Source organism: Populus euphratica, unplaced genomic scaffold (genome assembly GCF_000495115.2).
Source record: "Populus euphratica unplaced genomic scaffold, PopEup_1.0 scaffold714.1, whole genome shotgun sequence".
Classification (NCBI taxonomy): Eukaryota; Viridiplantae; Streptophyta; class Magnoliopsida; order Malpighiales; family Salicaceae; genus Populus; species Populus euphratica.
The window spans coordinates 10,580-35,895 of record NW_011500272.1 but is presented as its reverse complement, the minus strand read 5'-3'; the positions used below and the strand labels follow the sequence as shown (position 1 = coordinate 35,895).

General features: G+C 30.2%; 2 protein-coding genes across 2 annotated transcripts in view; one reads left to right on the top strand and one right to left on the bottom strand.

Annotated features, from left to right (window-relative positions):
• The window catches only part of VPS15 (protein kinase family protein / WD-40 repeat family protein), a 10,788-nt gene extending 8,070 nt beyond the window's left edge, over positions 1 to 2,718 (top strand). Inside the window, exon 11 of the mRNA XM_011008960.1 lies at positions 2,210 to 2,718. Within this exon, the coding sequence (XP_011007262.1) occupies positions 2,210 to 2,386 (177 nt within the window). The 3' untranslated portion in view covers positions 2,387 to 2,718. The remainder of the gene's footprint in view (positions 1 to 2,209) is intronic.
• A 2,517-nt stretch (positions 2,719 to 5,235) lies between these two features.
• Positions 5,236 to 22,166, bottom strand: LOC105112997 (Peptidase M28 family protein). The gene is made up of 12 exons (XM_011008959.1): positions 20,939 to 22,166; positions 20,784 to 20,851; positions 19,022 to 19,103; positions 18,619 to 18,711; positions 18,362 to 18,514; positions 17,332 to 17,400; positions 16,255 to 16,342; positions 13,882 to 13,965; positions 6,268 to 6,356; positions 5,903 to 6,019; positions 5,688 to 5,831; positions 5,236 to 5,583 (listed from the first exon to the last, which is right to left on the bottom strand). Exons 1-12 carry the CDS (start codon positions 21,968 to 21,970, stop codon positions 5,401 to 5,403), a joined length of 2,202 nt encoding a protein of 733 aa, XP_011007261.1. The 5' UTR covers positions 21,971 to 22,166; the 3' UTR covers positions 5,236 to 5,400.
• Positions 22,167 to 25,316: the final 3,150 nt, after the last annotated feature.

The following is a 25,316-nucleotide window of genomic DNA, read 5'->3' as shown; positions in this document are numbered from 1 at the left end:
CCCCCCCCCTCCCCCCCCCCCCCCCCACTTCAAGTTAGCATGCAGTACCATTCTATATAAAGTAGCAATTCATAATGTCATATCTCTTTAATGCATAACTCCTCGACTTAGTATTTTGGATTGATACCTCTTATTGTGTTTTATCATTTCTTCTTGATTATAGTGCGAGTTATTTTTATCTAGATATGCTAATCTCAAATTCATTCTCTCAATCTCGTACAACTTCAATAGAGGTGGTTAAAAACACTATTCTTCTCCATCCATGGATTCTAGGGGACACTATTACTATCAAGATATGATAATCCCAAAATCATTCTCTATCACAAACAGCATTAATAGAGGTGGTTATAAACACCATTCGATATGGGATGGGATGGGTGGAGGGTCCAAAAACTTGAATGATAAGATCATCTTGTATGCCAAGATCCAGCGAGTTTTCATAATCAGTACAATGAACATAACAAAACCAACCTGCATAAAAAAATGATTGATTATTGAAAACAAGTACAAGATTCTTTGACGTCCCAATTGGAATACTAATTGCTCCAAAGAGATTATATTAGCTACAAGAGTGAAGACTGAAGAGTGAAAAGATAAATGCGATTTAATTTCTTCAATTCACTTGTTCTGATCATATTATCTAAAAGACATTGGATTTACTGTAAATTCATGAAACAACCAGATAACATTTCTTAATGAGTATTGAAGATTCTAAGAATCCTAAATGGCTTTTTATTTTTTTCGTAAGTCATGGTATATTTTACTATGAAAATCAAAGATTGCAAAATGAGCTATGATGGAAATGACATCATTAAAGAGGAAATAAGACTTTTCTGTATTGATTTTATTTCATCTTTGAGATGAGATGGATTGTCTTAAGTTTTTCTGGTGAAGAGAATGTATGCAATTTGTCATAGTTTTTCATGATAAATTCTGTTGGGTATAAAATAGACAGAGCAAGAGAGAGTTGAGCAAAATTAAAAATAAAAGCTTCAAAGAGATGAATCTTGGTTTGAGAGAAAGATAACATGGTGATGAGAGAGACAGACTTGGGATGCCCTAACATTTATTTCCAACATAATTGCCAACATAATTCATTAAGACTTGCTGAAGACAACATAGTTTTAAGAGAGCCCAAACAGCTATTCATTTTAGGATTTGCTTTAAACAACGAGACTGCCTTGACAATTATCACCCAACCTAATTCATTTTTGGACTTGCTTAAAACAACATAGTTTCGAAGGTTTAATGGGCCTTCTTGTCAATAACACAACCTATTTGTTGATTAAATAACCCAGAAGAGATAATGTGCATATATTGGCTGACACTTGTGTTTAATGAGTCTGAGTTGACACATCACTTTATTTTGTGATTCTAAATAGGTGTAATTTTGGCCCCTGCCAACATGTTTGGTGAATTTTAAGATGTAATGAATGAATTGTTAAGTTTACCTGCGATTTTAGATTTTAACAGCATGGTCATCAACCAATCGAATTTCTTTTTTAATTTACCAGTAAAGGCTGCCCCCTTTGTTCTTAAAACACAATATAGGATTTTATCTGAAAATTATGTACGCAGCAATTTTGGAAGCACTTAGAACAATGATCAAACAAATTGTACCATGAATTTACAAGAATATCTAAAAATTTTTCTTCTGACCACTGCTTTATGTTTTGCAATTTAAAAAGCAAGTTTCAGATATTTTGTTCCCATGCTGGCTTTTATTGCATTTTCAATGAATGTAGGAATGCATTCTCTTCCCTTCCTCCGCTTGTTTATCCTTTGCAATTTAATATGCCAGTTCTGATGATTTTGGATTTTGTTTCAGTGATATGTGTGTGTGTGTGAGAGAGAGAGGGAGAGAGCCTAGCTATGTATCATTGTTATGTGCCCCGAAGTCTCTGTTTATATAAATATGGAATGTTGGATTTTTCATCAATAGCAACTTATTTAACTTGAAGAAAAAAGAAAAAAGAATGTAATCTTGTATTTCATTATGAACCAGAAAATTAGGGTGTCGCCTAGTTAATTTGATTGGATCACAGATGATATTTCAAATAATGTTTCCTTCTGGATATCATCTTGATTAAAATGACAGCAATTTGAGCCAAATGAAAGTTTTTTCTGTTCACTACATAATTTTCAAATTTTCAATGTACAGAATATTGGGTTCTTAATGCTAAAATTGCTTGACTTTCCCTGCAAACAGGAGACTAGAAGACGACATTTAACAGCCAAGCTGACAGCGAAGCAAGTTCTTGCAGCTGCAGCTACTGATTCTGCTGGTTGCCACCGAGATGCCATTCTCTCTTTGGCTTCTGTCAAGTTGAACCAGAGACTTTTGATTTCAAGTAGCAGAGATGGGGCTATCAAGGTTTGGAAGTAAATGAAGTACGCATAAAAGTTTATTTTCGTACATATAATGCTAGTTCAAATTGTACATAGAACATTAAGATAGGAAAAAATGGTTAAATTATAATCTGGTGTTGAATTTAATGTCCAACCATGGGCATATACTCTCTCTTCTCGGTTGCTCTTTCATTTTTTCAAATTGTGCTCTTCTAAGCTTGTAGGAATTCTAGATGATATGTATTGTTAACCTGCTCACTACTCTCGGGTAGGTTAACTCTGTACCCATATGTAATGGGACATAAAATACCCCTATCTATCATCATCCACTTCAAATCAAATTCAATAAACTGGTCTATCAAATGAAAATCTTACTCCTCCAAAGTCCTCTTCCTTTCTCATCTTACTCTCTGAACGAGATCTTCATCTCCATATTCTCTCTTCATTTCTTTTCTATCTCTTGGTTTTATATAATGCTATTGAAAATTAAGAATTTATGGAACTCATATTTTTTATTTACACCATTCTCTTTCTTTCTTTCTTTCGTTCTCTGTCTCTTTATTTAGTATTCATAAATTTCACTCTATCAAAATTCAATCTAAAGATTTTCCTTATCCAAATTTCCCAGCATATTCTCCCTTTTGCTTATTTAAATCTTCTAACATGCAGTCTATATCTAACCTTTTCACATCTCTGTAACTTGGGCCAAGAATCGAAGTATATCATAAATCCCAATTACATGGGTAGTGAGAATAGTTTTTGTTTCCGTGGACAACATGCATAGAAATATCAATGCAAGACATAAAATCAAGGACTTTCTATCTTAATTACATGAGCAATGAAAATGGTGGGATGGGGGCAAGCAACTTATGGTTGCATCAGTTTTAAAAAGTTGCAAAGTAGGTGAGAATTTAGTTCAAACTTGAAAGCCCAATGGTGTTTGTGGAGAAAGCTGGTTGCATCTTATGATTGAGGAAGAAAAATGAAAGAACTCTTGTAATTACCGATTTGCTTCTTTTAAAGGACAGTGGAACTAATAGACAAATGTATTTCTATGTCAATTAAAAATGGGCAGAATGTTACCCTGACGTACTGGGCATGCTATGTACAGTGTTTTTGCAAAATGTCCTGTTCTCTGTAAATCTATGTATGCCCCACGGTGTCCACTGGATATTCCAACCATCAAAATAATCTTCTGCCCTCTCTGTCTCCATGTTGCTCTGAAGGTGTGCTGACAATGACTTTACTATATAATTGAAAAGGCATGCTTCAATCCCGGCAGCGTCACCCTTACTATAGAATTAAAATTATGCATTCTGTACTAGCATTTGATTTTACAAGAAATATTTGAGAAGGTAATTTGGTTCCTTTCCATTAATCCATTTGTGGGGATGCCTGGCATCTTATAAACTACTATTTTTTGAATATCGCATAGTATTTCTTATATAATGTGTTTAAGTATGTAAATCTTAAAGCTGGCATTACGTGTTGTATTACCTCTTATGTGCTATGGAAGAGTGCTTGGATGGAGAAATTAAACTTGAATGAATCTTGACGATTGTGCAATGAGGTTGGTATTTGCTTTGAGTTTCTTATGTGAGTGGTTCTTGATAAATCTGAATTCTCAGCAGAGTTGCACCACCATTTTTTAAAATATTGCATCTTGGTGTTTCTTAGTTGTGGTGATTTCGGTCCCATTTGACATTGATGTTCAACCTGCTTTTCTTTAAAATTTGCTTAAAAATTTGATTTTTTATAACGATATCAAAAATAATTTTTTTAAAAGATTATTTTAATGCAAAAAATACACTGTAAAAACAAACTTTTTACACACTCCGAAATACCCTTTTTGAATTTCATTTTATAAGTTGGCATTGCATGTTGAATTACCACAATTTTAGAGTTATCCATGCATCGGAATACTGAAAGGCGAAGGTATGGGTGTATAGATAAATCTTGTCAATTTCAAAGCACTGCTGTAGGTGTAATGTTTCTGTGTTGCTTGCACGCGGTTCTATGATGCAAAGTTAACCAGGCTTGATGCGAACCCGGCACAAAGAATATGAATACTCATCCAGTGAAAGGTAAAATCAAATTAAAAAACCACGACACTATAATTTCTTGAACTAATAACTGAAGGTACATGATAATAAGTTCTGAAAGTTCAATAAATAACCCAAAGAAGTGTATTAACGCTGTTTTATTCTTAATGACAGCATCATAATCTGTCTTTTCAATGTTATTTTGTACTTGTAAAATAAGAAACCCTAATTAACTAACCAGTCTAAATTAAATCCACATATTTAACTTAAATTTAAAACTGAATATGAAAAAAAAAATCATAATTAGTTATTGGATCTATATTAAACTTGCATATCTAATTTAAATCCAAGACCATAATTAGATATTGGATTTATAATAAACAAATTCAAAATTGAATAAGAATAGATTACAAAGCTTATACTTGTAGTATTTGAATGAGGCTCAATCCAAATATTATAAATCAGCCCAATACCTCGGTGATTCTCTTGGTTGGCTTTTGTCTTGTAATGGATCCAATCAGCACATGAACGTTGCTTGTTGATTCCCATCAAGGGCTGTCCGAAAAACAAGGTTGTCCGAAAAACCTAGTGGTTGGATGAGTGGCAATTCCACTGATTTTTGTTAAACTCTTTTGAGTCATTCTTCTATCAAGCTGCCTATAGAACTAGAGTGGTCAAAACGACGGTGAGGTTGCAAATGAGTGTGTACATGAGGGTTACATAGGCAGAGCAATATTTCAGAATATGATGAGATAGTTTGGGCATTGGAACTTGCCTTGTGAAGCTTTTTTTTGTTGATAGAAGCTTTGTTCAGGGTGGATGAAGGTGCTACTGGGTTAACAAAAAAACACGAAGGTCAAATAGAATGATGGCGACAGAAGACTTCATGATATCTCTGGATTTAATTAGAAATTAACACCATTTAGAGACAGCTCGTTGAATCCACTGCATGAAGCTTTTTTATTACATCTTCCAAGCCTAGGTGATTTTGATTTAGACAGAGCATATTTCAAGTCAATTCACCAGTGAGGACTTGCGAGACATGTCTGACAGCTCTTGACACCCTCCAAACTTGGTGCTGTACCGAGCGCCATGCCTCTGGCGTGCTGAGACTCCTCGCCTCTTCAATCGCGTCGTCTATTCCAGGAAAGCAGCTCGATCCATAATCATCATGCTTTGACGGTGCATATATCTGCACAAATACAGAGAATCACTTCCATCTATCTCCTCTTGGCAGTCGTCACACACACACACACACACACACACACTATCACTCAGGATTAAGAAGAGACATACCAAATGCTTGTACCATGACCTCCCAGAAAGCCCTTCTGCGTCTGTAAATGCTCGTTCGGCCATCATCAGCCTGTCGTTGATCTCTCTCACCTTCACTTGATCTTTCTTGAACTTCCATGCCCACACTCTGTTTTCTTCAATTGCCTGAATATTCATAATTCTTTGGTATGAATGTTGATATGTCAATCTTTACTTGATAGAAAATCTTGCCATACCTTTCTCTCCTGGTTTATTTTTGTGGCTGCATCTCTTAGTCTCTTAATGGACTCGAACAGGGGAGCAAGCCTTATGCCCTTATCCGATATCTCATCTTCCAAGTCCTTTGCGTTTTTCTATAATGCATGGATTCGATCGTTAATACTGCCAACAATGTTTGGCTCTGAAATATAAATTAGTCTTTCTAATTTTATAAAATAAATTAAAAATAGTTCTCTTAGTTTTTAAAATCAATTAATTAAATCATGTTTAACTTAACGTTGTTCTAGTTCAAAAAAGAATACTTCTTTCTCATCAAAAGGAAGAAAACATATTTTCTCTTCTGTGCATTGATTATCATGTACAGGCTACAGTTCAGCATTACCTGGAGCTCGTAAGCATAGGATAAATAGTCGAAAGGCAGAAATTCTTCATCTGCTAACTGAAGAGCTGTCAAACCCCAGACGCTAGCCACTGTATTACAAATGGGGTAGTGTAGTAGGTGACATAAGAAAAGAAGAGAAACAACACAAGAAGGGAAATGTAGCCAGCAGAGTTAGTTGTCAAACCACGTGATGAACTAGTAGAAAGTAAATAGTTAGTAAGAACTACTGGTATAATAATTCATGTGTTCTATAAAATCTTCTGTACAACAACAAAAATCTCTCTTTCTTCATATCTTCTAACTCTCAATCTTATTTTCTCAATTACAATAATCTTTGTTAAGGCAGGCTTTAACATGTTGGTATTAGAATATACTTATCCAGGCTATAAGGGAAAACAGAGACAACAAAGCTTTGAAAGAGCATGGTAGACAATGGAAGTGAGGATACATGCTCTTCATCAAGAATTGCAAGATTCGGGCAGGCTAAACGGAATGAACAACTTAATGCAAAAATGGAAGAACCAAGCTATTACAAGAGGTGTGATTTGTCTACAACAAAATCATAACCAAGATGAACCTGTGGGATTCAATGAAGGCCAAAGAGGTATATACAATGTAGCATTACCTAAAGTAGAACTACCTACATTTCATAGATATAATCCAAGGGGGTGGGTTAGGAAATGTAAAAAATTCTTCAAGTTACATTTTATAAATAGCTTCACTTTACTTCGAAGACAGAACTTAATTTTGGTTGGAAGGTTTCTTGATTTTAGATCATGACCAAACTATCTGGGAAGAGTTTGTTTGATCCATTTGTACAAGTTTTGGCAGCAAAGAGGATATACTGGAACAATTCAACAAGTTGGTGTAGGATAAAAGGGTAAAAAACATGTTTAAAAGGTCCGAGGAGCTCAAATCTCAATGAGCACTTCGAATCCTTAGTTACCAGAATTATATTATATATCGAGTTTTATTAGTGGTCTCAAAGATGTTATCAAACCAACATTAAAGACACAGAAGCCTTTAATATTGATACAAGCATTTTATTAAGCAAGGTGGCAAGAGAAGTCTAACCATACTGTGGCAAGAAAGAATATAATGATGCCTAAAATATCACTTTCTTTCAATAATGAAAGACTAGTAGGTAATTCATATTTGAAAACTCCCTATATTATAAGAATTGATATGACACTAAAAAGAAAACAAACACATGAAACGTTATATAAATAAAAGGGAAAATTAGTACAATGTTATAAATATGGTGAAAAATTGATACTAAGTCATCAATGTAACAAGAACAACTTGAATTTGATGAATGGTGTAGAAGAAGGTAAAGAATTTTTAGAATTAGATGAGGGAGATAATAAAGAAATTATGGCTGAAGCGGATCTGATGAATGAATATGACTTACATCTTAAGTTATTGACTAAAAGATATAATCATAATACAATAAAAGTTAAAGGAAATTATCAAAATAAAAACCTCATATATTTTATTGATAATGGTGGTACCCATAGTTTTATAAATGAACATGTTGTTAATAAGATCACAGTTACTATTGAGAAAACTATTAGGCTCACAGTGATTATGGCTAATATCACTATTATGAATTGTAATGTATATTGTCCAAGACTTACATGGTTGATATAAAGGCAAGAACTTCAAGCAAATTTGAGAGTTTTTAAGTTAAGAAGATGCGATATAGTACTAAGAATGGATTGGTTGAGATCTTATTCTCCAATTCTCTTTGATTTTATCAAGATGAAGTTATATTTTAGAGAACAAAGATGGATTATTGAGCTAAAAAGAATTATTAAGGAGGCTACTTTGTAGTTAATCACAACATTTAATGTTCCGAAAAGCTCAAAGAGATAATATATGGTTTTGTAGGATAATTTTACTTAATTGAAGCCAAAGAAGAACATAAGCAAAAAGAAAGGAATCCTAAAATCAAGGCTTTATTAAAAAAAATATTAATTAATATTTTATGAACCAAATAAATTGCCTCTAGTAAGGATATTGTATAATAAGATTTCTTTGATTGCAAATGCTAAACCGGTTAACATCACTTTTATATATGAATAAGAAATTGAAAGATTGATAAAGGAGATGCTTCTTTGTGGAATATTTCACCATAATAGTAGCCCTTTTATTTCTCCAATATTGTTAGTGAAAACATAAGACAACAACTAGAAGATTGGTATTGACTATAGACAATTGAATGAGCTAACGATAAAGAACAAATTTATAATTCCATTAATAAATGACATGATGGAGGAGTTGTATAGATCATAATGTCTTTTAAAATTGGATTTGAGGTCTTGTTATCATTAGATGGGGATGCACATTAAAGATATTTAGAAGATGACCTTTATAACCCATCATGAGCATTATGAGTTCAAGGTGAAACTTTTAGGATTACCAAATGCATCTGCAACATTCTAGGCATTAATGAATAATGTGTTTGAACCTTTTCTAAGAACAATTGTGTTGGGGTTTTTTTTTTATAATATTTCAGTGTATAGCCCTACTTTATGTTAGTCACCTTATAACAATTTGCAAACATTAAGGAGTCATTAGTTATTTATCAAACAATTTAAATGCACATTATGTGAATCTCAAGTTGAATATCTTTAGGATATTTTATCAGTTGAAGGAGATGTTATAGATCTTATGAAGATAGAAGCATTGAGAGGTCAACCTATTCTTAAAACAATTAAAGAGTTTAGAGGAATTCTAGGATTGACAGGTTATTATTGGAAATTCATAAAGGGATTTGAGATTCTAAGTAGTCCCTTAACTGACCTACTTAAGACATCTTTAGCTGGTATAAGAATTCATATAAGGCTTATGAAAGACTTAAAACAACTTTTGTGATACACTAATATTAGCAATATCTAATTCTAGAAAGACTTTTGTACTAAAAATTGATGCTTGTGCTACAACAAAAGGGTAGTTCGTAGTCAGGAAAGGAGACCATTGGCTTTTCTAAGTAAAGCTTAGGTATTTAGGATTATCTATATATGAAAAGAAATATCTGGTAATTTTATTGGTAGTAGATAGATAGAGACATTGTTGGGAGCATGATTAGTTTATTATTAAAACTAATTATGAGAGTTTGAAACACTTACTTGATTAGAAGATTCATTCTTTCATATAAAGAAAATGTTTTAACAAAACTTTTAAAGTTGAGATATCAAATTCTTTATTGAAAGAAAAAAAGAATAATACTACTAATGTTTTGCCAAGGAGAGTAATGATTGGTGAAGGACTAAAAACTAAAGATAAAGTTAAAATGAAAAACCATGATAGTTGCAATGATATTTTAGTAGCAGTAGTACCATTTTGGTATAATGAGATCATGAAATCTGACAAGTATGATTTTCAACTACAAGAGATCATCATTGAGAAATCAATAGGTGCAAATAACTGGACTAAATATAGTTTTATAAATGAAATACTCAAGTATAAGATAAAATTGTAATTACAAAAAAAGGTGACCTAAGGAAAAAGGTTATCAAAGCAACTCATGATTCTTATGATGAAGGCTATGTTGAAATTCAAAATTCTTACAAGAGACTTAAATTTGTGTTTTATAGGCCTTTAATGATGAAAATGGTTAAACATTTGGTAGAGAAATGCAATGTTCATAAATAAGTAAAAATAAAAAGGCTGGTTTATTTCGGACTCCTACAACCACTACCAATATTAAATGGAGTTTGTAGAGACATTACAATATATTTTGTAAAAAAGCTATCAAAGTTTGAAGGCAATGACACTATAATGGTTATTGTGAGAATGTTTACAAAATATAACCATTTCATTGCTTTATCACATCCTTTTACTACAAAGATGGTAGATGAATTTTTTTTTAACTATTTTTAAAGTTTAATGATTTTTCTATAATATTGTGACTGATAAGGACAAGGTGTCAATTTATTTTGGAATGAATTATTCAAGTTATTATATGTTAAGATGTTCACGAGCTCAACTTATCACCTAAGATCTTGTCACATATGAGCGACATCGTAACAATCATCTTCCTAGATTGAGATCTTCATGTGTGGGGGAGAAGACAAATAATTTTTGTTTTATAAAAAAATATTGCATTTGCCACCTAGTATTTTGATTAATAGAAACCTTAACTAGTTTTATAATCTGGATAAGAGGACTAATTGTGTATAAAGATGATGTATCACTCCTAATACACATAGCCTAAGATAAGCTGCATTGCTTATTTGTCTAAAAAATTTAAGGTAATGTTGTGTTTTTCTAATTATTGATTTGTCTATTGGTTAAAAGTTGATTCATCCCAATAGAGTTGACCATGACTTTAATGGTTAAGCCTAACCATTTTATAGTCAAAACATATAAGAATTTTTTTTTAAATATATGGAATACACTTTAGGCATAAGTTTATAATCCATGGTATTAAAATAAACATAATAATTTTTTTTATTTTTTAAATATAGGTTAAGTCCTCATAAATTTAATAAACATATTATTAAATTTAAAAAATACATGCAAAGATATAAACAAAACTATTTTTCTTGAATTTTTGGTATTAAAAAATATGCTAAATCATGCAATATATATTTGAGAGAGTTGGACATATGCAAAAAAATATTTAATGTATTTTTGAAAGAAAGGTTATTGTTGTTTTTTTGTATTATTTTTTTTAAAAACACAAGTTTATTTAATACAAACAAAAAACACCTTATATGTAGGTGATAATCTCAAATATTACATAATAAGGGGAAAACATGAGAAATACAAAACAATTGTAAATAAATCACTTGAAGGTATAAAATTGTATTAATAAAAAAAACAAGGGTCATGTTTAACAAACACTAAAAAAGAGGAAAATAAACATTGCTAGAAAAATCTATAAGGTTTAAGCAAAAAATCAGATGCTTAAAAATTGCTTTCAAGACACGTTTGACAAACTTATAAAATCCTAACCAATTAAATGTGCCTTTAAGCTTGATGGACTTAGTTCGATCATATGGGATAGGCTTCCTAGTCCAAACCTAAAAGCTCAAAAACACAACCTACGAACATAAAAGATAGAAAGAAGATCAAATTTTTTTTTTCATTTAAATCCAAGCCAAGAACACCAAGAACTTGTGACAAAACTAAAAAGTTTTTCATTTAAATCCAAGTCAAGAACACCAAGAACTTGTGACAAAACTCAAGAATTGAAGTGAAAAAATAAGCTTGTTCATTTTGAAACAAAAGCACCAAATAATGAAAAATAGAGAGTTAATGCACAATCATGTGTCAAACAATAATAACAAGCTCTTATTTTCAACAAATCAAACCTAACAGCTAAGAACCCTAACTTGAGCATTTAAGAGTTCTAAAGATCGATTGATCCAAAATACATTATAAAAAGAAAAAAAATAGCTTAGAACACTCATACATAAGTCTAAAACTCAACTAAAGCTCACAAGGGAGACAAAAACATCAGATTACAAAGAGATCCAAATTTTAGCTAAAGAACACTTAAAAACACAAATCCAGAAATTCATGAAAACCTAAAAATGTCAAGAAAGCTAAAAACCCAAAAGAAAAGTGTAAAACCATAAAAAAAATCTAAACATTTCAACTATAGATTAAACATGCTAAATATAATTTGTTGGAACCATTAAAAACAACAAGAATTTATAAACAATAACAAAACAAAAAGTAAAACCAATTACCCATAGCCAACCAAAATTGTATCTCTTAATGTATAAATATTATTTCATTTATTAACTCCTCCATTTCTTGCTATAAACATCAACATCAAACTCAATAAGTTATCCAAAACAACCTTAAAATCAAATAGAATAATAACATTACACTTTAACATATTTTGTATTAAATATATTATTGATTAAATTAAACCTTAAATCATGCCAAAACAACATTTTAAACTATCATTCATCACTTAATCATCAACCCTAAAGCACAAAGTAGATATTAAACAAAACTTGAACATATATATTGATTCATGACATAACTAAATATCTTAAAAACAAGCATCCATTGCATTTAAATAAGTTTAATTATTTCTTTTAATTTTTTTTTCTAATTGACTTTCAAATTTATCTTTTCTTTAATTAAATCCTTAAATAAGTCAATTAAACTTATTAGAAGTTTAATTACATCCTTAAACTTAATTAATTCTTCTAGTTTTGGTCAAGTTTGGATTTCAAACTTAGTTTTCATCCTTCCTTCATTCATCTTGTTGAAATATCCCAATTTGACTATTTTTATGATATTTTACAACTCAATCTTATCCCCTTGTGTCTAAAAATATTTTTGAATTTTGAGTTTTTATTTTTTTTAGATTTTTGAATAAGAATATGTATTTTTTATAAAAACATTTTAGAAATCTAAAATTAGGTTATGACAAGTCTGATGAGCAGTTAAAAAAGATAAATCAGTGTTTAGAAACATACTTAAAATGTATGTCTATGAATAATCTTAAATAGTGGTGCTTATGGTTAGCCTTAACACAATGGTGATATAATTCCATCTACCATTCCACTATTAAAATGAGTCATTTCTAAGCTACGTATGGATATCTACCTTTAACTACAGAAATGATGTTATCAGGTAATACTATTACATATGCAGTTAAAGAGTTGTTACAAGAAAGAGAGATAATGAATCACAATATACAAAGACAATTGAATATGGCAAGAAATATCATGAAATAAGTGGCTAAGATAAGGAGTAAAAAAGAAAATTTATGATAGGAGATTAGATGTTCTTAAAGCTATAACTATATGGACAAATAAGTGTAGCTATTAAGAGGAATATAAAGATGAACTCATGATACCTTGGTCCCTATAAAGTCATTCAAAAGATTGGGACATTGCTTATAAATTGTTGTTACCAAAAGCAGCTAACATCTAATAACTACCTAGTATTTTATATCTCCTTGTTAGAGAAGAAGATTGTAAATAATGTTATGGTATCTTTAACTTTTCTAGTAATAAATGAATCAAAAAAGCTAAAAGTGAATCTTGTGGCTATTTTTTTTTTAAAAAAGGATTATAAAAAAGAGAAATATAGATGTTGCAGCAAGGTTGAATAAATAGCCAATTTTTGTTTATTAAAGGTTCAACTAGGAAGGAGCTTGGGAAGCTTCAATTATAGTTTTTATATTTAGGATAAAAATCTTTGAGAGAAGATTTGTTACAAACATGGTAGTGTGGTAGTTGGTATAAGTAAGATGAAAAGAAAAGAGACAATAAAAAAAGAGAAATTAGAGGAAATACAGTTAGTAAAGTTAATTGGAGTGAAATTAGTTATTAAATTATATGATGAATAAGAAAAAAGTAACTAGCCAGTAAGTAAATAGAAAGTATAACAAGACATATTTTTTACAAAACAGTAAAAAATCCCTCTCCTTCCTCATATCTTCTAACTCTCAATCTCCTTTCTTTAATTACAAATACATTATTTTTTGTTTTTTTAAATGGTTGGGGAGGGGGGCAGATAGATTAACACACTGTTTATGTTGCTTGATTAAAACTTCGAGGCATATGATATATAATGTGATAACTTAAATTCTCTTTAAATTATTTGTTTATATTAATCTGTGTTTGATAAGATACATACCAGCAATATTTCTTTGAAACATAGGGTCCCCAAACTTTTCCATCCAAACAAAGTCATCATACATTGAATGGTATACTGGATATCCTACATAAGTTGACCAATATTGTTAGCAAAATACTAGTTAGATATACCATTACAGTGTTATAAAATTAAGTCTAACCATGCGAGTACATGTGGTGACCTGTCAATCTAGTATTTAGTTTAAATTGCATTTTAAATCAAACCAATGAGAGTTAACCTTATGTAATCTAGTCAACCCGACAAATGCATCCATAACTCAGTTAAAACCAAATTTGATTTTTTTTGAAAAAATATTAAAATGATAATATTTTATATTAACCATGTTCAACTCAGGTTAGTTTGTCTAATTCATGATCTATATCATAGGACTAACTAGAATTAATATCTTTTAGAATCTATTTTTCTATTTAATTATATAACAATAAAAGTAGATAGACATCAAAGATAACATATAAAATTATGGATGAATGTATTTTTAATCAAGGTTATCATTTCAAATTTATATAATTATTTTCTACAACAAAACTAATTTTTATTTACAATATAGTTCATTAAATAAAGAACCAAAAACAATCATAAAAAATATTAAAAAAATGCAACAATTTGAAATAAAAAGGAAAAAAAATATCTTTGATAAAAAAATCTAATTCTCTTATTAACAATTTTATTTTTTATTTTAATGAAAGTTTTTTTTTTAATTTTTTACGATAAGCATTGTTTTTTAAGAAAAAAATTATTACAATTATGCAAACAAGTTTTAAGTAAAAGCTTTTTTTTTTTTAAAAAAATTCATGAATCAATCATTCTTAGGAACTAAAAAAAACAAATTCATGAATCAATCATTCTTAGGAACCTACATGAAAAACAATTAAGAGAACAATAAATTAAAAAAATTATATAAAAAATTTATAATAAATAGATATTTTACTCTTATTCAATATTAATGAGAAAATTATTTTAATAATATTTTATATAAGGCTAATACATCAATAAAACAACTGATAATACAATTATAAAAAGCTCTAATATTCTTAAAAACAATGGCATAATATTTTATTAGCAACATTTTTTTTGAATAAAAGATTGCATTGATTAAATAAGGCTTGTAAAAAATTTTAATCATTTGAAATAAGGAAAACCATTTATCTCTCCAATATATAATCCATTTTCTTTTTAATGCATCATTTTTTGTTTCAACAAAAGCATGTTTTTCACATATAAGCACTGTTTCTTAAATTAAAACTTATCATGATCTTGTAAGTGATTTTTAATAAAAAAAATTAAAATAATGGCTCCATATTTTAGTATATAAAAAATATATTAAGAAAAAAAGTAACATTATTTTTATCTTCATTGAATTGAATATATAGAACAAATTTTCAATTCTAACTTTAGCATATTAGGCACATAATAGTTGAGGGTTATATTGTTAACATTTTTATAAAAAAAACCCAAGACATTATTTAATATCTATGCTAAAATTAATTTTAATAAAAATAAAATAAAAACCATAGAAAAAAACGAGACACTTGATCCTTAAAGATTTAGCTTAGGCTTAGCCTAACAAAGGAAGGCATGGTACACTTAGCCCTGCAAGGCTAAGTTTGTGCATCTTACTTTTTTTAAGTGATTTTTTTTAAAATCTTAAAAATAAATGATATGTTATTTATTTTTTATTTTAAAAAATAAATAATGTGTTATTTGTTGATTCAATTTCTAGTTATAAGAGAGGCAGTTATAAAGTCAGGTTTAAGTCTTTATAACTAAATTTTTATTTTTTTAACCTATTCTTGTATATAAAAAACCTAATAAATACCATAAGAAGCTTAATAAATCAATTTTTAATCCCTCAAAAAACTATCTTACACCAATCAAAAACACACAAAATTAGATGAAAAAAATAATTTGTCATCCTTGATTTACTTTATTAGGTGAGATGGTAATTTAAAAACATTTCAATGATAGGAATTTATTAATACTAAAATTAATTTTTTTATCATCCAAATATTATCAATCGATTATTTTCTTTTTTCTCTCATATTTTTCAATAATTTGTTTTCTTATTTCAAATTTCAAAGACTAAAAAATAAAACAAATAAAGTTTAAGATTAAAAAGTTAAACCCTAGATAAAAATAAAAAGAATAAAAAGTCAAGGTAGAAAATGAACTTCTATTTGTATGATGAACTTTAAAAAAAGAAAAAGAAGTCCGACTCTATGCTTCTTTGTTAAATTTAGTTCATGGAAAAAAGAAGAAGAAAGATATTTACTAAAAATCAATTTCATGTGCCAAATCTCTATATAAGGTATTCTAAAAAAGAAAAGAAAAGAAAGAACAAAAGCTGTTTATTACCTTTCCCAAAAGAGACGTCAGCCGATGCAATGCCAATATGTTGTACAAAAGCTGCATAATCTGATCCTCCACCACCTAGCCTCTCAATCTCCATTCACGTAGTATATAATTTTATTACCATTAATTAGGCATCTTAATACCAGTTTGTACAAAAAGCTGCATATATCTATGAATTCATATCTAAGGAGAGTGCTTAGATATGGAATTTTTTTTAATGAATAACTGAACCATATATATCATATAGTAATAAATCTAAAGCAAACATATAAGCTCCTATAATCATGAAAAGTGGATTGATAGGTTGATAGTATATAGATTATTAAACAATTAATCTCCTAAAATTATGTGTTGTGGAATCTAGTCCTCCTCATATTAGCAATTATATAACATGAGGGAAACAGATAAAGGTAATTAAAAAAACATTTAATAAAAAATGCATACAATATATGTTTATTGTAAAATACTTTTGTTCTGACCAAATAAAAAAAAATCATATCATAAGATTTCATTTCAGATGCATATTGTATATTTTATTTTATTCAGCATAAATAAAAAATATCTCCAATATCATATCAATTCACTTTAAGGTCCTTTTTAAAAAAAATTTATGGATTTATTTTAATATAGAGGTTGGATTATATTTTATTTATAATTGTATTATTAGTTCTAAAATCCTTTCTAAATAAAAGTACATATCATTTGATGTAGGTTATAGTGTTTTTTACTAAGAGAAAATCAAGTACATTAAGAGTTTCAAATGAATATGCATTAAGTGTATATTTGGCAAAACTATATATCCAACATTTGTCATTCCGAGTCCTAAACCAAAAAAAGCTAAATCCAATTCTCTTTTTCGCATAGAAAAATGGAGCTGTGGACTTATTACGAGAAAAACAAACTTTATTATATAGAAAAAGGGCTGGTATGAGAGTGTTAAGAAGCAACTGAGCTGATGAATGTCGTCTTAATTAGAACCTCTCATCTAGCAGTCCAATGATCTCTTGTTAATTTGACCATAGGGTTTCTCCGATGTCAATAACTCATGTGCAATTGCATCAAGGCCAACATTATGCTTACCTTAGGAGAGTTGTCGGGAGCAACCCATGATTCATAGATGGTCTGTGATGAGTTATCTGGGTCACCAACCTTCAAAAGCCGACAAAGAATCTTGCTGAGATGAGCTAAAAACAAAACACACACGCACACCTATATATACACCACATATAAAAAGCAGTGGTTGTGGTGAGAGGTGGTAGTAGAGGCAGCGATGAGTGCAAAAGCGATAAAGATGATGAAAATTATTGAGTGATGGTGATGTTATGTTTAAAAATTATAGATTGATGGTGGTGGCAATATGAAATTGTGGAGACAATGATAATTAGCGTTGATGGATATATACAAGCCTTGCTAGAGTGATAATGATGATGATGATTAAGAAAAGATGTTGTGTTAAGCACTATTATTAGCAATATGGAAGGGCATGATCATCACTTGGATTATAAAAAACTACTTAAATAGTCATTTAACAAGTGTTGACCATACTTCATCTAATGGTATTTTATTCCAGAAAATGGCTTCTTTCATAAGTGTTGACCATACTTCATCTAATGCTATTTGTTTTTTTAAATTAATGTAAATGTCCAGACCAGTTTGCACGTACCACATCTAATAGTATTTTATTCCAGAAAATGGCTTCTTTCCTCATCATTTTCCTTCTCGTCTACTTAGTTCTTCTATGTTTCAAAATAAAAAAAATAAATTGGAAATAACATGACATGGATGAAAATAATTAAATTATAAATGAGTTTTAAAACATAGAAATTGAATATATGATTCTTAGAGACTATAAGAAGTAATTAATTAATTTTGATAAACTACGATAGCTTAGTTATAATTAACTCCAGTGGTTGCGTTAATACAATAAATTCACAACTTAGTCAAGATATGAATAGTATTATAAAAATATTTCCGAGTATGTTGACTTGACTTATATATATAAAGTAACTTAAATCTTAAATCATAATTTAAAACTTATATTTCATAAACAATTCATGACCTAAACGAGTTAAAAATACTTTGTGTGAATGTTATTAAACAGGTTAGGTACCTGCTGAGTAGTCTTCACAAGTAATTTGTCCAGCTGAGGTGTTGCAGAAGCATGAAATCCGGCACCGGTGACTGCACAGTCAACATTCAAGTAGGCAACAGCCCTCGATGCCAAGAGTTCTCTATTGTCTTCTACCCACTCAGTCGATCCTATCTGGAAATAGGATTTTTCAGTTTATGTTACACTTCATTACTTTTGATGACAACACACACACACACACACCCACAGGAGAGAGAGAGAGAGAGAGAGAGAGAGACCAGGCCATACTCTTCCGCATCCCAATTGCACAAGACAATTGTTCTTCGAGGTTTCCATCCTCTTTCTTGTAGCTTCATCAGTCTTCGGGCAACCTACAACGTGGATAGGAATCATTTTATATTATATGAATTTCCACTAGTAGAAAATGGTGAATTTTCCCTTGACATTACATTATTTACGTGATTATGAGTAAAGATCGTAAGAATAAACATAAAAAAGCTTATTATGACCAAATTATTTACTGAAAATCCTAGTACAAAATATTATCTGTGTAAAAGAATACTTATACCTCGTAATTGCTGGTAATGCAAATAACATGACACCACATGAGAGAGCACAACTTTATCATTAGTTAAAAAACAAAGGTAGTATATTGGAATTAATATTATCGATGAAGTCTACCTCTAACAATGCCGCGGTTCCACTGTTGGGATCAACTGCTCCAAATGTCCATGCATCCCGATGATTACCCAGAATCACAAATCTTTAAATCATTCCAACAAAAGTACTATTAGTAAGTCTCGAATAATAGCGCCTAAAGTTGGATTTTCTTTCTTTAGGATATAGTAAATTACTAGACTTATATACTCCCACTATGTTGCGTGTTGCAAATAGAATTTTAAGTTAATTTCTAATGCAACTAAAAATCTATTTGTGTTAGATATGTATTTTTGGATGTCACGGATTTTTTTAATTAGAAAACAAAAGGATTTTGCTAATACCTTATAAACTAAATTAAAAGATAATTAAATGATAAATAAAAATAAGTGTTAATACTAATTAATAAAAAAAGCAGGAAACTAATCTTCATAGTAAAAGTAAAAGCTATGTAAAAACTCAAATGTTTTACACCTTATATCCATTTTATTTTATATATTTTAATTTATTTTATGTTAGAGGTTAATTTTTTTTCTTGCTAATGACAAACAGTTTTTTTTTTAAATGTGCCATTAAGATACAACTCATTTATATAAAATATATGAGGGGAAAAATTATAATAATCTCTTCACAGTAATATAAAATAAAAAAAATTAGAAAGACGAATCACCTTTTTTTTTATAAAAAAAGTAAAGCTAAACCATTTAAAATTAAGGGAGAGTGCATTAACTAATATTTAAGTTGAAAAAAGCAATGAAAGAAAAAAAAAAGGTTAGGTACGCGCATTGGACCATCCATCAAAGAGTTCAAACATGCCTGGGTTGAGAGCTCAACCTCACATATATGTCTATTATTTTTTGTAAAGGTCCCCCCCTCTTAAAAGAGGTGATAGGTCGCTTATTCTACTATTTTTTAATTATTTATAATAACTGAAAAATCAGAATTTAAGTTTTTAAACTTAAAAAATTCATTATTTTATTTTTTCAATTGAAAACACCTTAAACTTAAAAACATTATTGAAACTTGATAAATTTATTTTTAATCTAAAAACAGTCTTTAATTAATTCAAAAATAAAAATCAATTAAACAAAAAAAACTAAACAAATCTCAATATACTTTCCGGTATATTTATAGGAAAACATATTCTCTATTGAACCTCTGGCAAAAAAACAAATTCACCAACATACAAATTAACTTTTTAATGGCTAAAAAATGATTATCCAAATATCTTTTCCCTCTTCAAAATTCTATGATGATTTTCCTTTTTTTCTCTTGATATCAAGGGAGTGAACACGAAGAAAATAAAGATTTATTGCAAAACCTAGATTGCTAAAATAAGGAACCAAATAATAAAAAAACCTCAAGCATTGAACTGAAGTTTTGTATGACAAAATATTTTGTATGACAAAATAGTAATGGGATCTTCTTTCTTCTTCTTCTTTTTCTTTTTCTTTTTTATTTTTATCAAAGCTTTAGTTAAATCGATATTCATTTAATCTTTGAACATTGTTTACAACTCTCCATACATGTGAGATAATGTAAAATAAAAGAAATGTTGAGAAAAATCATGGTACTGTAGCATTGGAGAATGAAATTGGGAAGGATACAAATTTTGATGGCTTTAAGAAAACTACAACGATCAAAAGAAACGGTGCGACTCATGGTGTTTTTCGAGGTGAGTTAAAGTGAAATGTCTCTTTTTAGTTTTTTCTATAGCAATATTTTTTGTGCGCACGTGTGTGTATCATATGTGTGTGTGTGTGTTTTATATATATATTTTTCTTACCTATCCGGCTCCTCAACTCCTTCAATTGTAGCAATAACGTTCTGAATTGTTTCTATAGCTTTCTTTCCCTGAAACCCGATGCAAAACCATGGCACTCATATATAATGTTCTATAAAAAAAATAAGCAAGTAAATAGTAGAATTTAATGACCTTACAGTATAAGTCAGATTTAGAATCCCAGGCCCTGGTCCGAGCCTATATGTTGGACTATCTTTGCTTCCTTGCCAGTCTTCATTTGCCACTTGTCCACCGACAGACCGCATGATTGTTTCACCGTCAGCCGCTGATACAGGCAATGAAGGTATCAGAGGAACATTGCCTTGTTTCTCTACTTCATCATCCGCTAGCCTTTCACATCCTTGAATACTCGGCCATCCAGGTGTGCTCGGGTCACCGGCCCCATCGTAAACAGATCCCACCTGAACTCCACTTGGTGGCATCCACTTTGCCTTAGGAAACCATCCCTCATCTCCTCCTCCACCCCCACCCCCACCCCCATAGTCCTTCCTATCTGTATACACAATTGCTCCTATTGCGCCTGCCTCAAATGCATTATTTACGATGTCTCCCCTGAAAATCTTTCCATACCTTGCTACTACAATAGTTCCCGTTACATTCACTCCCATTTCTTTTAATGTCTTGTAATCTTCCACCCGCCCGTAGTTCGCATAAACCACAGCTCCACGAACTGTACCTGACTTTGCATAGGCATGGAAAGTGGGCAAGACTTCATGGGCCACGTCAGCATATGGATCGCCATCATAAATCTCTTGACGAAGATCAAACGTGATTGGTAATTGCTCTGATGCTGGTTCTGGTTGTGTTAAGATTAAGGATCGTGAAATAGGATAAGTCAATGAAACATCATAGGAGACGATGTGGGAATCGATGTTGTATGACACGAGAGTAGATAGAACATAGGCCGCAGCTTGGGCGTTGGCTTCTGTTCCAGCGACATGGGGTCGGCGGGTGAGCATGTATAGGTCGTGTGATATCGATGCATTGTCAGATATGGAGTTGGATATGTAGAGGGAATGATAATATGATTTGGGTGGAGAAGAAGAGAGTAAAAAGGAGAAAGAAGTTGCTAAACCTATTGCTAGGAAGCTAACGATGGCTATCTTGATCATGGAGTGCTTCAATTTTGTGTAGTTATGGCTATGGGATATACTCCACTGCTTCTTCATTATTGTTGAGGGGCTGCACTGTATATTTCGTAGATAATTGCTTAGACTTCGGATGATTTATCAATTAATCAAAAGCTTTTGACGCAACACCGACGAAAACGAGAGAGATAGAGACGTTTATTTTTTTAATCTCAATATCTATTGCTCGACTGCTTAGCGGTGCTTGTGGGGCTGCACAGACAGACAAAAAAAAAAAAAACTATTTTGGGAGGTAGCCAATCCATTTCAATGGCAATATAATTTTGTGCAAATACCAAATATACCACTATATTACTTACTTAGATATCATTCATTTTACACACCAACTATTATTTATATCAATTTCACTGCTAAATTATTTTATTTTCTCAATTAAAAACTTCTGTCTGTTATAATCACTTAAAATAAAAAAATTGTTTTATGGTAACATTAGTTTTTCTCAACCTTCCCCCCCCCCCTTTTCCATTATATATATATAGACTTAATTTTATTTTTTATTAATGTTTTGATGGCAGACCAATTAAGGCTTGGAAAAGCTCCAATTCCATAATCTTTAAGGTTTTTGCATGGATATGCAAAAATGTATGGCAAGACCTTGAAAGGTGATTGAAGTTGTTTAGCATGCTATAAAAACAGAGAAAATGGAAAGGCACCAATTCCATAAACAGGTTTTCAGGCCGGTATGCAAAAACATATAATGGGCAATGAAAAGTATGTGAAGTTGTTTGCTTGGCTAAATAAGGCATAAAAATTGCAAAAAGCCCTAATTTGACATGTATGAAAATACATATTGTGAGATGATTAATATTTAAAAGTATATTTTTATAAAGGTTTTATATCATTTTTTTGCACTTGATGTATCAATAACTCCTTAACTAAAACATGTTTTATAATAGTATATCTAATAATATAAGATGCCTTTAATTTGTGGTAAATGTTCATTTTAAATGCAGGCCTATCACATAAATGAAAGGGTTGATTGATGAATTTAAGAACTGAAATTAAAAAGACAGATATGGCCAAACTTAGAAGAGAGATGTCGGTGCAGTACAAACTGGAACACTATTCGGTAATTGGGTCATATTTGGAGCTGTAGAAATTGGATTTAAGTTTATTTTATATGGATAGAAAGATAAGACAGAGGAGTACAACTTTCATTTGAAGTCTAAGATTTAAAAATGCTATTTTCAAGTCCAAATTGTAGCAACAACAAAGAAGTATGAATTTGTTCTCTAGCTCGAGCATTGTTCAGTGTTTAGCCCACATCTGGAGTTCTAGAAGTCTAAATGACCTCCATTTTTTTTCTGGAAAGTTGAGACAATTTTCTACAACTTTCATGTTTTCAAGTGGTTCCAATTTTGACGTTATCAATTATGTTTTGGGCATACAAGAGGAGATAATGATTATCACCAAGTCAAGAGTTGGTCACCCACTCATGAATTAGTCATCAAATCAATAGTTCTCAATTTTGGCCTATAAAAGGAGGCATTTGCCATGCATTTAGGCATCTTGGTGTCCAGATCAAGATCATGTCCTTGCTTTCTCTCTTTGTATTTTTTGTAATATTTATACTTTGCTTTCATTAATATCAAGTTTATGCCTTTCATTTCCTTTTATTTACTTAGTTAACTCTTATCTTATTTATGTTCTTATTTTGTTTATTTATTTATTTTTCTTTTATTATGTTTAGCTAAGTTTATTATGTCAAGGTGAAAAGGTTACACTAATGGTGTAAGAATAAGTATAGTGTAAACTTAATATGGACTTTAATGTTTGATACTAACATGTTTTTTTGATACTTCACACGACTAAAAGATTAATGTCTTCTCCCAAGTGCAGGAGTGTCGAAGTAATAAATAACTTGGCAAGACCGGGGTTGAACCATAGGGAGGTTAATTGTACAAATTATAAACAACAATTATAAACAACAATAATAGTAACAACAACAACAACAATAATAGTAACAACAACAACAATAATAATAATAATAATAATAATAATAATAATAATAATAATAATAATAAAGAAAGAGAAGAAGAAGAAGATGATGAGAACTTGGAGATAGAATATTAATGTAAGGATTAAACAATGATAATAACAAATGTCAAGGTTAGAGGTTCCACTAATGGTATGTCAAACAAGTATAGTATAAACTCTTATTATTCAATTGGAAACCACACACAAAGGAGGTTCAAGGTTCCAATCACATTATAGATTGTTAACATGATTACATTAGTCAGCTTATTCAATTAATGCTACTACTTGTAAATTTCGTCAAGCATTCATGATTATAACTTATGTTAACAACAAATCAAGTTCCTTTCATAGTTCAGGTGTTGGTTATACCATACAGTATGGGCTATGCAAGTGCCAAGTATTTGTTGTACCAAGTATTATACAACATAAATCAAGATTAGTTATTTAACAAGCAAAGTAGTAAAGAGTGAACAAGATAACAAATATAAAACATGTTAGTATCAAACATTAAAGTCCATATTAAGTTTATACTATACTTATTCTTACACCATTAGTGTAGCCTTTTCACCTTGACATAATAAACTTAGCTAGACATAATGAAAGAAAGAAAAATAAATAAACAAAATAAGAACATAAATAAGATAAAAGTTAACTAAGTAAATGAAAGGAAATGAAAGGCATAAACTTGATATTAATAAAAACAAAGCATAAACATTACAAAAAATACAAAGAGATATTTTCTTCTTCTTCTTCTTCTTTTTCTTCTTCATTATTATTATTATTATTATTATTATTATTATTATTATTACTATTACTACTATTATTATTATCAGTATTATTATTGCTATTATTATTATTGTTATTGTTTATAATTGTTGTCTATAATTTGTATAATTAACCTCCCTATGGTTCGACCCCGGTCTTGCCGGGTTATTTATTACTTCGACACTCCTGCACTTGGGAGAAGACATCAATCTTTTAGTCGTGTTAATGACCCATCACAAACCAACTCCATATTTTGATTGCTATAGAACAAAGCTATATCCAATCTAGCCTTGATGTTGTCCTTTTTATTCCCCTTCACATCTATGACGGTGTTGAAAATGTTCTCAAACATGTTCTTTTCTATGTGCATGATGTTAAGGTTATGACGAAGGAGATTGGTCTTCCAATAAGAAAGCTCCCAAAAAATACTTCGTTTACTTAATTGTGGGTCAAACCAAAACCAGATAGCTTCTACTTACCTTATTGAAAACCAAACATAAAGTCACTATACTCTGATACAACATCATGCAATACCTTATTGAAAACCAAACATAAAGATATCTTTTTTATTCTTTCTGTACTTATGATTCGGTGGTAAAAAACAACAGTAATAGTAAAAAAAAAA